This window comes from Ranitomeya imitator, chromosome 3, assembly GCF_032444005.1.
Source record: "Ranitomeya imitator isolate aRanImi1 chromosome 3, aRanImi1.pri, whole genome shotgun sequence".
NCBI lineage: Eukaryota > Metazoa > Chordata > Amphibia > Anura > Dendrobatidae > Ranitomeya > Ranitomeya imitator.
In genome coordinates, this window is record NC_091284.1 from 131490552 (window position 1) to 131503349 (window position 12798).

The following is a 12798-nucleotide window of genomic DNA, read 5'->3' on the forward strand; positions in this document are numbered from 1 at the left end:
GAAAGAGAAATCAGGTTAGCCCTGACCACATCCAACTTGTGAAGAGATTTCTCCAAGGGATGAACTGGGGAAGGGCACAACGAAGGGAGGACGATGTCCTCATTGACGTGAAAGGCCGAGACTACCTTTGGTAAGAAGGAAGGAACCGGTCGAAGAACCACCTTGTCCTGGTGCAGGATCAGGAAGGGAGAACGACATGACAATGCCGCCAGCTTCGACACTCTTCTAATGGAGGTGATGGCGACCAAGAAGGCCACCTTGCAAGATAGAAGCGAGAAGGAAATGTCCCGAATCTGTTCAAAGGGTGCACGCTGGAGGGCGTCTAACACGAGGTTGAGATCCCAAGGCTCGACAGGAGGATGATAAGGGGGAGCTATATGAGCAACCCCCTGAATAAAGGTCCTCATCTGAGGAAGGGAGGCCAGGTCTCTTTGAAAAAGGATGGACAGAGTGGAAATCTGACCCTTCAAGGTGCTAAGGGAAAGTCCCGAATCGAGACCCGCTTGAAGGAAACCTAGAAGAGATGGAAGGGAAAAGGTCATAGGAAAAAGACTGTTGTCCTCACACCATCGGAAAAAGGCCTTCCAACATCTGTGGTAGATACGCGAGGAAGCTGGTTTTCTCGCTCTTATAATAGTCTGGATGACGCTGTGCGAAAAGCCCACGTCCTTCAGGACCGCGGCCTCAACGACCATACCATTAAATTCAGAGACCGAGAATTCAGGTGGAAGAGGGGCCCCTGCGAAAGAAGATCCGGTCGATCCGGTAGTCTCCATGGAACGTCCGATAGCATGTTCACTAGTTCGGCATACCAGGCCCTGCGAGGCCAATCTGGAGCTACTAAGAGTACGGGGACCCCTTCTGACTTGATCGACCCTTGGGATCAAGGTGAGGGGTGGGAACAGATAGGGCATCTGGAACTGGGCCCACGAAAGCGTTGCATCCGACGGCCATCGGATCCCAAGACCTGGAAACGTACTGGGGAACCTTGTGGTTTGCCCGGGAGGTCATTAAGTCGACATCTGGAACACCCCACCGCTGACAAATCTGGCTGAAGATTGAGGGGAGGAGAGACCACTCACCCGCCATGAGGCCTTGGCGACTTAGAAAGTCGGCTTCCCAATTGTTCACACCTGGGATGTGGACGGCTGATAGAGGGAACATGGCTCTCCGCCCAACGCAGAATTTGTGCCACTTCCGTCATGACGTGTCTGCTGCGAGTCCCTCCCTGATGGTTTATGTAAGCCACGGCTGTGGCGTTGTCCGACTGAATGCGGACCGGCTTTCCCGAGAGGAGAGACTCCCAGCGGATGAAAGCTAGGAAGATGGCTCTGATTTCCAAGAGGTTGATAGGAAGACGTGCCTCATGAGCAGTCCAACGGCCCTGGGCCGTGAGGTGGAGAAAGACCGCTCCCCAATCCTGGAGGCTGGCGTCGGTGGTGATGACCTGCCAGCGGGGAGGGAGAAATGACCTCCCGCGCAGAATGGAGGTGGACAGAGTCCACCAAGAAAGAGACTGCTTCACCTTGGAAGAGGCGAAACGGGCGGTCCAGGGAAAGTGGGTTCCTGTCCCAGGCAGTCAGAAGGGCCAGCTGGAGGGGACGAGAGTGGAACTGAGCATAGGGGACCGCTTCCATGGAAGCGACCATTTTCCCCAGAACCCTCATGGTGAGGCGGAGGGACAGAGGGTTTGGGCCCTTTAGTGCTTGACACCCCGACGAAGAGAAAGGAACTTCTCCTTGGGGAGGAAGACATGAGCCTGAGAGGTGTCGAATTCCATGCCCAGGAACTCCAGCCGTTGGGTTGGAATCAAGGATGACTTCTGGTAGGTGATTATCCAGCCGAGGCGAATAAGAGTGTCCAGCGTAAGTTGGAGGCTCTGGCTGCAATCCCGACGAGACGAACCCTTGATCAAGAGGTCGTCGAGGTATGGGATTACCAGAATCCCCTTTGAACGCAGAATGGCCATGACTGCTGCCATGACCTTCATAAAGACCCTGGGAGCAGACGCCAGTCCAAAGGGGAGGGCCCTGAACTGGTAATGATGTTCCTGGATCGCGAACCGGAGGAACCTCTGATGCCGTACGCATATCGGGACGTGTAGGTACGCATTCTGAATGTCCACAGAACACAGGAACTCTCCCGGTTCCATGGACGCGATCACTGAGCGCAGTAATTCCATTCTGAAGTGTCGAATCCGGAGATGGCGGTTTAACCGCTTGAGATCCAAAATCGGACGGAGAGAGCCGTCCTTCTTTGGTACCACGAACAGGTTCGAGTAAAAAACCGAAAACCGCTCGTGATAAGGAACCGGAACTACGACTCCTGAGGCGAGGAGCGAATCGACGGCCTGGAGAAGCCCTGGGAGATGGGAGGACTGTTTGGGAGGACGAGAGAGCAGGAAACGTCTTCCTGGGGGCGAAGAAAATTCTATCTTGTAGCCTGAGGTGACGATCTCCCTGACCCAGGCGTCGTCGACTACCGATAGCCAAACTTCAAACTTCTGAGAACAGAAGAAGCCGGCCTCCCACCCTTGAAGGATTTGCAGGTGGGGGTACTGGGCTGCACGTGTTGATTGAAGATCCCCTACCTGAGGCTGAGGAACACGTCAGGAGCCCTGTTCGTGGAGAGGATCCTGGGAATGAGGTCCTCCTTCCCGCGCCATGAACTCCGGTGCAGAAGACAACGTCAACACCTAAGCAGGGGGAGAAGGTCACTGGAAGTGACCACCGTCTTCCTCTCAGCCCACTCCGAGGAGAGGGATGAGGGGGGGAAAAGGGCAAGGACTGGCCACCGAAAGCGAGACATGAACACCCCAGGGTGACATGAGTCGAAGTCCTGCCCAGCGGATGCAAGAGGGTGCGACGTGGGTGATACCACACTGCTCTCGGTCGCTTACTGTGGGGAATCAGAGTGAGAGAACTGCACCCTGTAACCCCGAGAGAAGCATCTGAAATATAAAAGGGAAAGCATTAATACACACACACAAACCCTGAAAGAAAAAACAGAGCGGATCTGGGGTTAGATCCAGGTCCGCCTCCTACAGACACTAAGCAAAAACTGAGTTGCCTGGTGCCTGTCGGAGGGTGTATACTGCCGGAAAGGAGCTACTTTATTTTCGTAGTGTCAGCCTCCTAGTGATAGCAGCATACACCCATGGTTACCTGTGTCCCCCAATGAAGCGAGAAAGAAAGGTTGAAAAGTCCCAAGGAGCAGAATACTTTCACAGGGCACTGTACTTAAGTCCTACAAAAACTCAAAGCTCCATTAGGTTGTTAATGCATCATAATGGATTCTGAATACACACTGCAGAAATTCCTTCAAAATCTGCAGAGGGTGAGTCCCCTTTCATGCTAGCCCACAACAACTTACACTAGACATTTAATCTTACCGCCAATGTTTCTCAACTCTTCTGCTCAGAGCAATTTTCTCTCCTACTTCTGTGCACACTGGATTTGTAAGCACAATTTTTCCTAAATCAGCTTTCACAGCACTCACACGACCACCAGTTGATAAAGATCCTATGTTGACCATCAGAACTTCATTCTTAGAGAGTTTTTGAACCTGAAGAACAAAATATATCTATTTTTTTTAGAAATTCAAGAAACGGATGTGGACATATCACAATATTGTTCACGGCTGGAAAGTTTGCAATTTTGTTCTTGTGTTAAGCCCTTACCTTTGCAGCCTTCTTATCCCCCTCTGTACGTACTCCAAGGAGACGCCGCAGGAGGAAGTAGGAGATTTCCAGCTCTGTAAATATTTCAGGCAATGCTTCAACTGCACCTAATACTTGCCCGACCATACGATCAGCACGACACAAAGTTGGATCAATCTTGGTGCCAACACCTGCATGAAAAAAAAAAAAGAAAATAGACGAATAATTCTTAACTACACATTATAAATGATTGCGATGCTAGTCAAAAGAGGAGGCTCAGTCAGTAGAAGTTGCTGCCATGAGTAAAGGCCTACGATTTAATTCCCACTGTGAATTGTGAATGTCCTGTAATTTGGCATGTGATAGTGCTCTCCAGCCTTTATTGGGCCTATATACAGACCAGGAGTCAGTAATGTGTCCATACTAAGGTAACATCACATGAAACAGCACTGAGGCTTGGTGACCATACAAACCAGGTGGGACACATGAACAATATTTTACTACCATGTAAAAATGTTATTTTCTTACCCTCCCCGGGTCCAGCACTCTGCCGCTGCCCTGGTTTATGTTTTGCTGCAGCATTATCGTTAGGTCAACAGTGCTGCGGCCAATCTGTGAGATCAGCAACTGGTGCCATCTGCTGCTGCAGACCTGCTAAGCTCAGTGATTGTCTGCAGCACTGTCGCAGTGACTATTATGTTACTTTCAAACAGACACTGTTTATGTCTAACTATGCCTGCCAGCTGAGACTTGATGAAAGAGGAAAACCCCTTTAATAAATGAAGACAAGCCTATACTGATAGTCTCTTACCAATAAGGCCTCCGGGAGCAGCATATTGTAGATCATTGTGCTCAGCAAACAGAGACACAATTTTAGAGAAGATAGGCTTGCACATGAGCTTGCCTTCACTGTCTTTAGAAACTATGCCAGGGCGAACCTCTATTTCTTGACCGACCTATGGATTCAAAAACAAACAACCAAAATACTATATATTTGGAGAATAGCCTGAAAATATTGCATTACAATGGCTGAATGGGGTTTATATAAAATTAATGTACCAAGTGAAACAAATGTAAAGATTTAGACATTTTAAAACATGTTCTATGAAGCAGCAAAGCTGATCTAATGCCCATTATTTGGGGTCACATTATGTGACGCGGTCCATTGAGACAGATGCGCAATTTCCAATTTTGATGTGCTCCACTTCGATATGCACGCCAATGCTTTCCACAGCCTAGTTTTCGCCAGTGTGATCTATTATGACATGCACGCCGTTAACAGGATAAAGAGGACCCGGACTGCATCTGTCTCTCCATTGGTTACGATGGTCTTAATTATAGGTAGCTAGGTACAGACTTGTTTGTTAGTCACATTACATATATATGGGCATGCAATCTGACATTATCTCACTCCTGAGGAAGCCACACCAGGTGGCGTAATGCGGCGGGACTCAGACACTCTCTATACAGACCATATTGGATGACGGACCTGGTGGGTCACATTATTTCCATATTTTATTACTATATAATGTGACCTATGCCTATTTCCTTCTTTGAATATTATTTATCATATCACATGACTACATGGACGCTCTGTTGATGAAATCTAATTAATCACCGATTATAATACACTAGATGGCAGCCCGATTCTAAAGAATCGGGAGTCTAGAATCCATATATACTTTATTTATTCAAATGTAAGAATAATACAATTAACCCCTTACCGACCGCCGATACGCCTTTTAACGGCGGCCGCTAAGGGTACTTAAACCACAGCGCCGTTAATTAACGGCGCTGTGGAAAAAGTCCATAGCGCCCCCCAGAGGCCGATTTTCTCCGGGGTCTCGGCTGCCGAGGGTAGCCGAGACCCCAGAGAACATGATTCGGGGGGTTTTTAACCCACCCCGCATTTGCGATCGCCGGTAATTAACCGTTTACCGGCGATCGAAAAAAAAAAAAAGCGATCTCTTTTTAATTTCTCTGTCCTCCGATGTGATCGCACATCGGAGGACAGAGAAAAGGGGTCCCAGGTGGCCCCCCAATACTCACCTAGCTCCCCCGATGCTCCTCGTGTCTCCCGGTGGGCGCCGCCATCTTCAAAATGGCGGGCGCATGCGCAGTGCGCCCGCCGGCCGGCACCGGGAGAATCTTTGGGGTCTCGGCTGCCGGGGGTAGCCGAGACCCCAAAGAGCACGATCGGGGTCGGTATTACCGACCCCTGTTTTGCGATCGCCGGTAATTAACTGTTTACCGGCGACCGCAAAAAAAAAAAAAAAAAAGTAAAGTGTAATTCTCTGTCCTCTGATGTGATCGCACATCAGAGGACAGAGAAATAGGGGGATTCGGGGACCCTAGCATACTCACCTAGGTCCCTGGATCCTCTTGCTGCTCCTCCTGGCCGCCGGCAGCAGAACATGGCGGACGCATGCCCAGTGCGCCCGCCATCTGTCTCCATCTGCCGGCCGGCAGGAGAACAGCAGTTGGGGCTAAAATTAGGGGTAGGGTTAGGGTTAGGGGTAGGGTTAGGTTAGGGTTAGGGGTAGGGTTAGGTTAGGGGTAGGGTTAGGTTAGGGGTAGGGTTAGGTTAGGGTTAGGGGTAGGGTTAGGGGTAGGGTTAGGTTAGGGGTAGGGTTAGGTTAGGGGTAGGGCTAGGGTTGGGGCTAAATTTAGGGTTAGGGTTGGGGCTAAACTTAGGGTTAGGGTTGGGGCTAAACTTAGGGTTAGGGTTGGGGCTAAACTTAGGGTTAGGCTTCTTTCACACTTACGTCGGCCCGACATACCGACGCACGTTGTGAAAATTGTGCACAACGTGGGCAGCAGCTGTAGTTTTTCAACACATCCGCTGCCCAATCTATGTCCTGGGGAGGAGGGGGCGGAGTTACGGCCACGCATGCGCGGTCAGAAATGGCGGATGTGACGTACAAAAAAACGTTTCATTGAACGTTTTTTTGTGCCGACGCTCCGCCAAAACACAACTGATCCAGTGCACGACGGACGCGACGTGTGGCCATCCGTCACGATCCGTCGGCAATACAACTCTATGGGCAAAAAACGCATCCTGCGGGCACATTTGCAGGATCCGTTTCTTGTCCAAAACGACGGATTGCGACGGAATGCCAAACGACGCAAGTGTGAAAGTAGCCCTAGGGCTAGGGCTAGGGTTGGGGCTAAAGTTAGGGTTAGAGCTGGGATTAGGGTAGGGTTTGGATTAGGGTTCGTATTAGGGTTAGGGTTGGCATTAGGGTTACGCTTGGGATTAGGGTTAGGTTTGGGATTAGGGTTAAGGTTGTGATTAGGGGTGTATTGGGATTAGGGTTAGGTTTGAGGTTAGGGTTGAGATTAGGATTAGGGGTGTGTTGGATTTAGGGTTTTGATTAGGGTTATGGTTAGGGTTGACATTAGTGTTGTTTTGGGGTAAGGGTTGTGATTATGGTTAGGGTTAGTGATTAGGATTATGGATGAGGTTGGGATTAGGGTTAGGGGTGTGTTGGGGTTAGGGTTGGAGCTAGAATTGGGGGGTTTCCACTGTTTAGGTACATCAGGGGGTCTCCAAACACGACAGCCAATTTTGCGCTCAAAAAGTCAAATGGTGCTCCCTCCCTTCTGAGCTCTGCCGTGCGCCCAAACAGTGGGTTACCCCCACATATGGGGCATCAGCGTACTCGGGATAAATTGGACAACAACTTCTGGGGTCCAATTTCTCTTGTTACCCTTGTGAAAATAAAAACTTGGGGGCTACAAAATCTTTTTTGTGAAAAAAAAAATATTTTTTATTTTCACGACTCTGCATTCTAAACTTCTGTGAAGCACTTGGGCATTCAAAGTTCTCACCACACATCTAGAGAAGTTCCTTGGGGGGTCTAGTTTCCAAAATGGGGTCACTTGTGGGGGGTTACTACAGTTTAGGTACATCAGGGGCTCTGCAATCGCAACATAATGCCCACAGACCATTCTATCAAAGTCTGCATTCCAAAAAGGCGCTCCTTCCCTTCCGAGCTCTGCCGTGCGCCCAAACAGTGGTTTACCGCCACATATGGCGCATCAGCGTACTCGGGATAAATTGGACAACAACTATTGCAGTCCAATTTCTCCTGTTACCCTTGTGAAAATAAAAACTTGGGGGCTACAATATCTTTTTTGTGGAAAAAAAAATATTTTTTATTTTCACGACTCTGCATTCTAAACTTCTGTGAAGCACTTGGGCATTCAAAGTTCTCACCACACATCTAGAGAAGTTCCTTGGGGGGTCTAGTTTCCAAAATGGGGTCACTTGTGGAGGGTTTCTACTGGTTAGGTACATCAGGGGCTCTGCAAACGCAACATAATACCCGCAGACCATTCTATCAAAGTCTGCATTCCAAAACGGCGCTCCTTCCTTCCGAGCTCTGCCGTGCGCCCAAACAGTGGTTTACCCCCACATATGGGGTACCAGCATACTCAGGACAAATTGGACAACAACTTTTGGGGTCCAGTTTCTCTTGTTACCCTTGTGAAAATAAAAATTTGGTGGCTAAAAAATCTTTTTTGTGGAAAAAAAAAATATTTTTTATTTTCACGGCTCTGCATTATAAACTTCTGTGAAGCACTTGGGCATTCAAGGTTCTCACCACACATCTAGATAAGTTCCATGGGGGGTCTAGTTTCCAAAATGGGGTCACTTGTGGGGGATTTCTACTGTTTAGGCACATCAGGGGCTCTCCAAACGCGACATGGCGTCCGATCTCAATTCCAGCCAATTCTACATTGAAAAAGTAAAACGGCACTCTTTCTCTTCCAAGCTCTGCGGTGCGCCCAAACAGTGGTTTACCCCCACATATTGGGTATCGACGTACTCAGGAGAAATTGCACAACAACTTTTGTGGTCTAATTTCTCCTGTTACCCTTGTGAAAATAAAAATTTGTGGGCAAAAAGATCATTTTTGTAGAAAAAATGCAATTTTTTTTTTCACGGCTCTACGTTATAAACTTCTGTGAAGCACATGGGGGTTCAAAGTGCTCGCCACACATCTAGATAAGTTCCTTAAGGGGTCTAGTTTCCAAAATGGTGTCACTTGTGGGGGGTTTCCACTGTTTAGGCACATCAGGGGCTCTCCAAACGCGACATGGCGTCCAATCTCAATTCCAGCCAATTCTACATTGAAAAAGTAAAACGGCACTCCTTCTCTTCCAAGCTCTGCGGTGCGCCCTAACAGTTGTTTACCCCCACATATTGGGTATCAGCGTACTCAGGAGAAATTGCACAACAACTTTTGTGGTCTAATTTCTCCTGTTACCCTTGTGAAAATAAGAATTTGTGGGCGAAAAGATCATTTTTGTGTAAACAAAAGCGATTTTTTATTTTCACGGCTCTACGTTATAAACTTCTGTGAAGCACTTGGGGGTTCAAAGTGCTCACCACACATCTAGATAAGTTCCTTAAGGGGTCTAGTTTCCAAAATGGTGTCACTTGTGGGGAGTTTCCACTGTTTAGGTACATCAGGGGCTCTCTAAATGTGACATGGTGTCCGATCTCAATTCCAGCCAATTCTGCATTGAAAAAGTCAAACGGCGCTCCTTCACTTCTAAGTTCTGCGGCGCGCCCTAACAGTGGTTTACCCCCACATATGGGGTATTGGCGTATTCAGGAGAAATTGCATAACAAAATTTATGGTTACATTTCTGTTTTTACACTTGTGAAAATAAAAAAAATGGTTCTGAATTAAGATGTTTGCAAAAAAAAGTTAAATGTTCATTTTTTCCTTCCACATTGTTTCAGTTCCTGTGAAGCACGTAAAGGGTTAATAAATTTCTTGAATGTGGTTTTGAGAACCTTGAGGGGTGTAGTTTTTAGAATGGTGTCACACTTCATTATTTTCTATCATATAGACCCCTCAAAATGACTTCAAATGTGATGTGGTCCCTAAAAAAAAATGGTGTTGTAAAAATGAGAAATTGCTGGTCAACTTTTAACCCTTATAACTCCCTAACAAAAAAAAATTTTGTTTCCAAAATTGTGCTGATGTAAAGTAGACATGTGGGAAATGTTATTTATTAACTATTTTTTATGACATATCTCTCTGATTTAAGGGCATAAAAATACAAAGTTTGAAAATTGCAAAATTTTAAAAATTTTCGCCATATTTCCGTTTTTTTCATAGATAATCGCAAGTAATATCGAAGAAATGTTACCACTAACATGAAGTACAATATGTCACGAAAAAACAATCTCAGAATCAGCGGGATCCGTTGAAGCGTTCCAGAGTTATAACCTCATAAAGTGACAGTGGTCAGAATTGCAAAAATTGGCCTGGTCATTAAGTACCAAATTGGCTCTGTCACTAAGGGGTTAATAAATAATAGTAAGAAAGAACAAAAATAATAGGCAGTATATGGAGAAAACACCAAACAAAAGTTCAAAATTGGTGTGAAAATGTCACTGAACCACTTCACAACTAAATATATATAGTTTTGGTAAATGGTATTATCATTTTTTTGACGAAATTCGGCAGGAGCTTGAAGAGCAACGTCACTGGGCCCGCCTCCACGCAGTAGAAACTTGCTGTGAGGTAAAAATTCAAAAATCACACCAAAATGGCGGGCGGAGTGTGTCACAGTACGGCACGTTTCTGATTGGTCCCTCGCAGCATGCGGCAACCAATCAGACAGTGGACACTGTTGACGTCACTTAGCTCCGGACATTAGCTCCGGACATTAGCTCCGGACATTAGCTCCGGACATTAGCTCCGGACATTAGCTCCGGACAAAGCCACGGAAGTTGGCACAAATTGCAGGAAGTAGTATTCTAGGCAATTAATCTCCGGACATTAGCTCCGGACATTAGCTCCGGACAAAGCCACGGAAGTTGGCACAAATTGCAGGAAGTAGTATTCTAGGCAATTATATATTAGATTGTTCATACAAAACTAGCATTATTTAATGTGCTACATGTGAGCTTTGAGGTCCAAGGGCTAGATAGACTTTTTCTATTAATGTTTGGTATATCAATACTTAACCTAATATTTCGCTGTTAGGGAGAATATACCTAGTCCTTTCTTGGCTAGGTTTGAGGTATTGTACACATCTGTTATTACCTTTTTTTTATCTTTTATGTCTTTTTTTGTATATTAATATAGGTCACCATATTTTTCAGGCATCTCTTCAAGTCTTTTCCTTTTCTTGTTGCATTATTTGGGGTTCCAGAATTACTTTTGTGGTGGTTGGAATTTCGGATTAGATACTAATAGTCATACCTTTAATACGCCTTTTAGAATACTTCCTCCAGCTACACCACCTTTCAGATCATCAACCTCACATCCTGGCTTGTTCACATCAAAAGACCTGATAACTGAGAAGACAGAAAATATTTTTGAGCTCCATAATGTAGAACAACAAAAGGCATGATACCAAAAACACCTACTTGTATTGTGTTCAGCAGAGCCAATGGCCCCAGGTAAAGGGCACCCAGTAAAGTCAGGAAAAATGTATTCCATCGCTTAGTAGATTAGTATCAACATTGCAGATTAAATTTGATGAAATCTCATCTCAAAATCTAGAGCATAAACAGTCGAGCAGTGCGGATTGCATCTCACAGGTTGCCAATTTATGTTGCGGTCATTTATCAGACAACCGGTCCTGCTCCCTTTATTCTCTACTTCTGTGCCAAAGACAGTCAGATGATGGTGTTCTGGCAGTCCCATAGAGAAAGAATGGAGCAAACGAGTGCATGATTGCCAAATCTTCAATTTCAAACAGGCCTTTCCAGACCCTGTTGTCAGGATCGGTAGGAGTACTAAATGCTGTGCTGGTCCCCAGTGATGATCTCCTGTGGATGGTGTGATTGTAGGGCTCCCAATCAAGCGAGAAAGCTAGGCATTACTTTATTCCATCAATCAGGTGAGAAACTTTGGATTAATATTATCAGCTTGTAATTCTGTTCGAGTACAGTAGACCCCATGAGTTCTACTTCTGTAATGACACATTCCCTTCTGGTTTTCTTGATAAACGTGGCACAACATCGCTGCCAGTAGTAGACACTGCCCACAGCACATTTATGTCGAAGATCCGGTTTGAATTCTTTAGCTTTAAGGATGAGATAAGTGACTTACCTATAAGTCTGGGCTCAGATGTGAAGTCTCTCAGAGGCACTGGGATTTTCTTTACAATATATTCACATACGACTTCAATGTTATACTTCAACTGAGCCGAGATTGGAATGATAGGAGCACCCTCAGCTACTGTACCTGTAGGGGAAGCAGAGGTGGTGAGGCCACAATGCTCCTGTGGAAGTTGAGCCATAGAGAAAGCACTGTTAAAAATATCTCGGTACTGGACCAAACTTCAAATGATCCATTATTATTGAGAGACTAGCTTTTTCCAGCCAGCTAACGCTCGGCATGCTCATTGCTATCTAATTAACGCTGTTGGTGATTAAAGTAAAGTAAATAATGACAACATTCAATAGCGCTTACACAGGTGGTAAATTAACTTAAAATGAAGTTAATAACAGTGTGGGGACGCAGCCTCGTGTGGTAATGTGTGGGGACGCAGCCTCGTGTGGTAATGTGTGGGGACGGAGCCTCGTGTGGTAATGTGTGGGGACGGAGCCTCGTGTGGTAATGTGTGGGGACGGAGCCTCGTGTGGTAATGTGTGGGGACGGAGCCTCGTGTGGTAATGTGTGGGGACGGAGCCTCGTGTGGTAATGTGTGGGGACGGAGCCTCGTGTGGTAATGTGTGGGGACGGAGCCTCGTGTGGTAATGTGTGGGGACGGAGCCTCGTGTGGTAATGTGTGGGGACGGAGCCTCGTGTGGTAATGTGTGGGGACGGAGCCTCGTGTGGTAATGTGTGGGGACGGAGCCTCGTGTGGTAATGTGTGGGGACGGAGCCTCGTGTGGTAATGTGTGGGGACGGAGCCTCGTGTGGTAATGTATATAAACCTACATTAAATCCGTAGCCAACACGGAAAAGTGCCCCCTAAAGGCAAAAACATATGTACCGAGACAGAAAATTTGCTCAACAAGAGCAATGCAATCTATGATAGAATAGTCAGTGGGCAACCATGTGAAAAGCCCACCTAGATATATTCACAACAGACTGCCAAAACAACGCGGGGGTCTATATTATAAACAATTAATTTTATTAAACATGTATAATATACAAAGT

General features: G+C 46.5%; 1 protein-coding gene across 1 annotated transcript in view; it reads right to left on the minus strand.

Annotated features, from left to right (window-relative positions):
- EIF2S3 (eukaryotic translation initiation factor 2 subunit gamma) overlaps positions 1 to 12798 on the minus strand; it is a 58257-nt gene that overhangs the window by 10398 nt on the left and 35061 nt on the right. The window contains exons 7-11 of the mRNA XM_069761457.1: positions 11743 to 11877; positions 10888 to 10982; positions 4470 to 4614; positions 3680 to 3849; positions 3392 to 3564 (exon numbers count right to left, since the gene is read on the minus strand). Of these exons, the coding sequence (XP_069617558.1) occupies positions 3392 to 3564; positions 3680 to 3849; positions 4470 to 4614; positions 10888 to 10982; positions 11743 to 11877 (718 nt within the window). The remainder of the gene's footprint in view (positions 1 to 3391; positions 3565 to 3679; positions 3850 to 4469; positions 4615 to 10887; positions 10983 to 11742; positions 11878 to 12798) is intronic.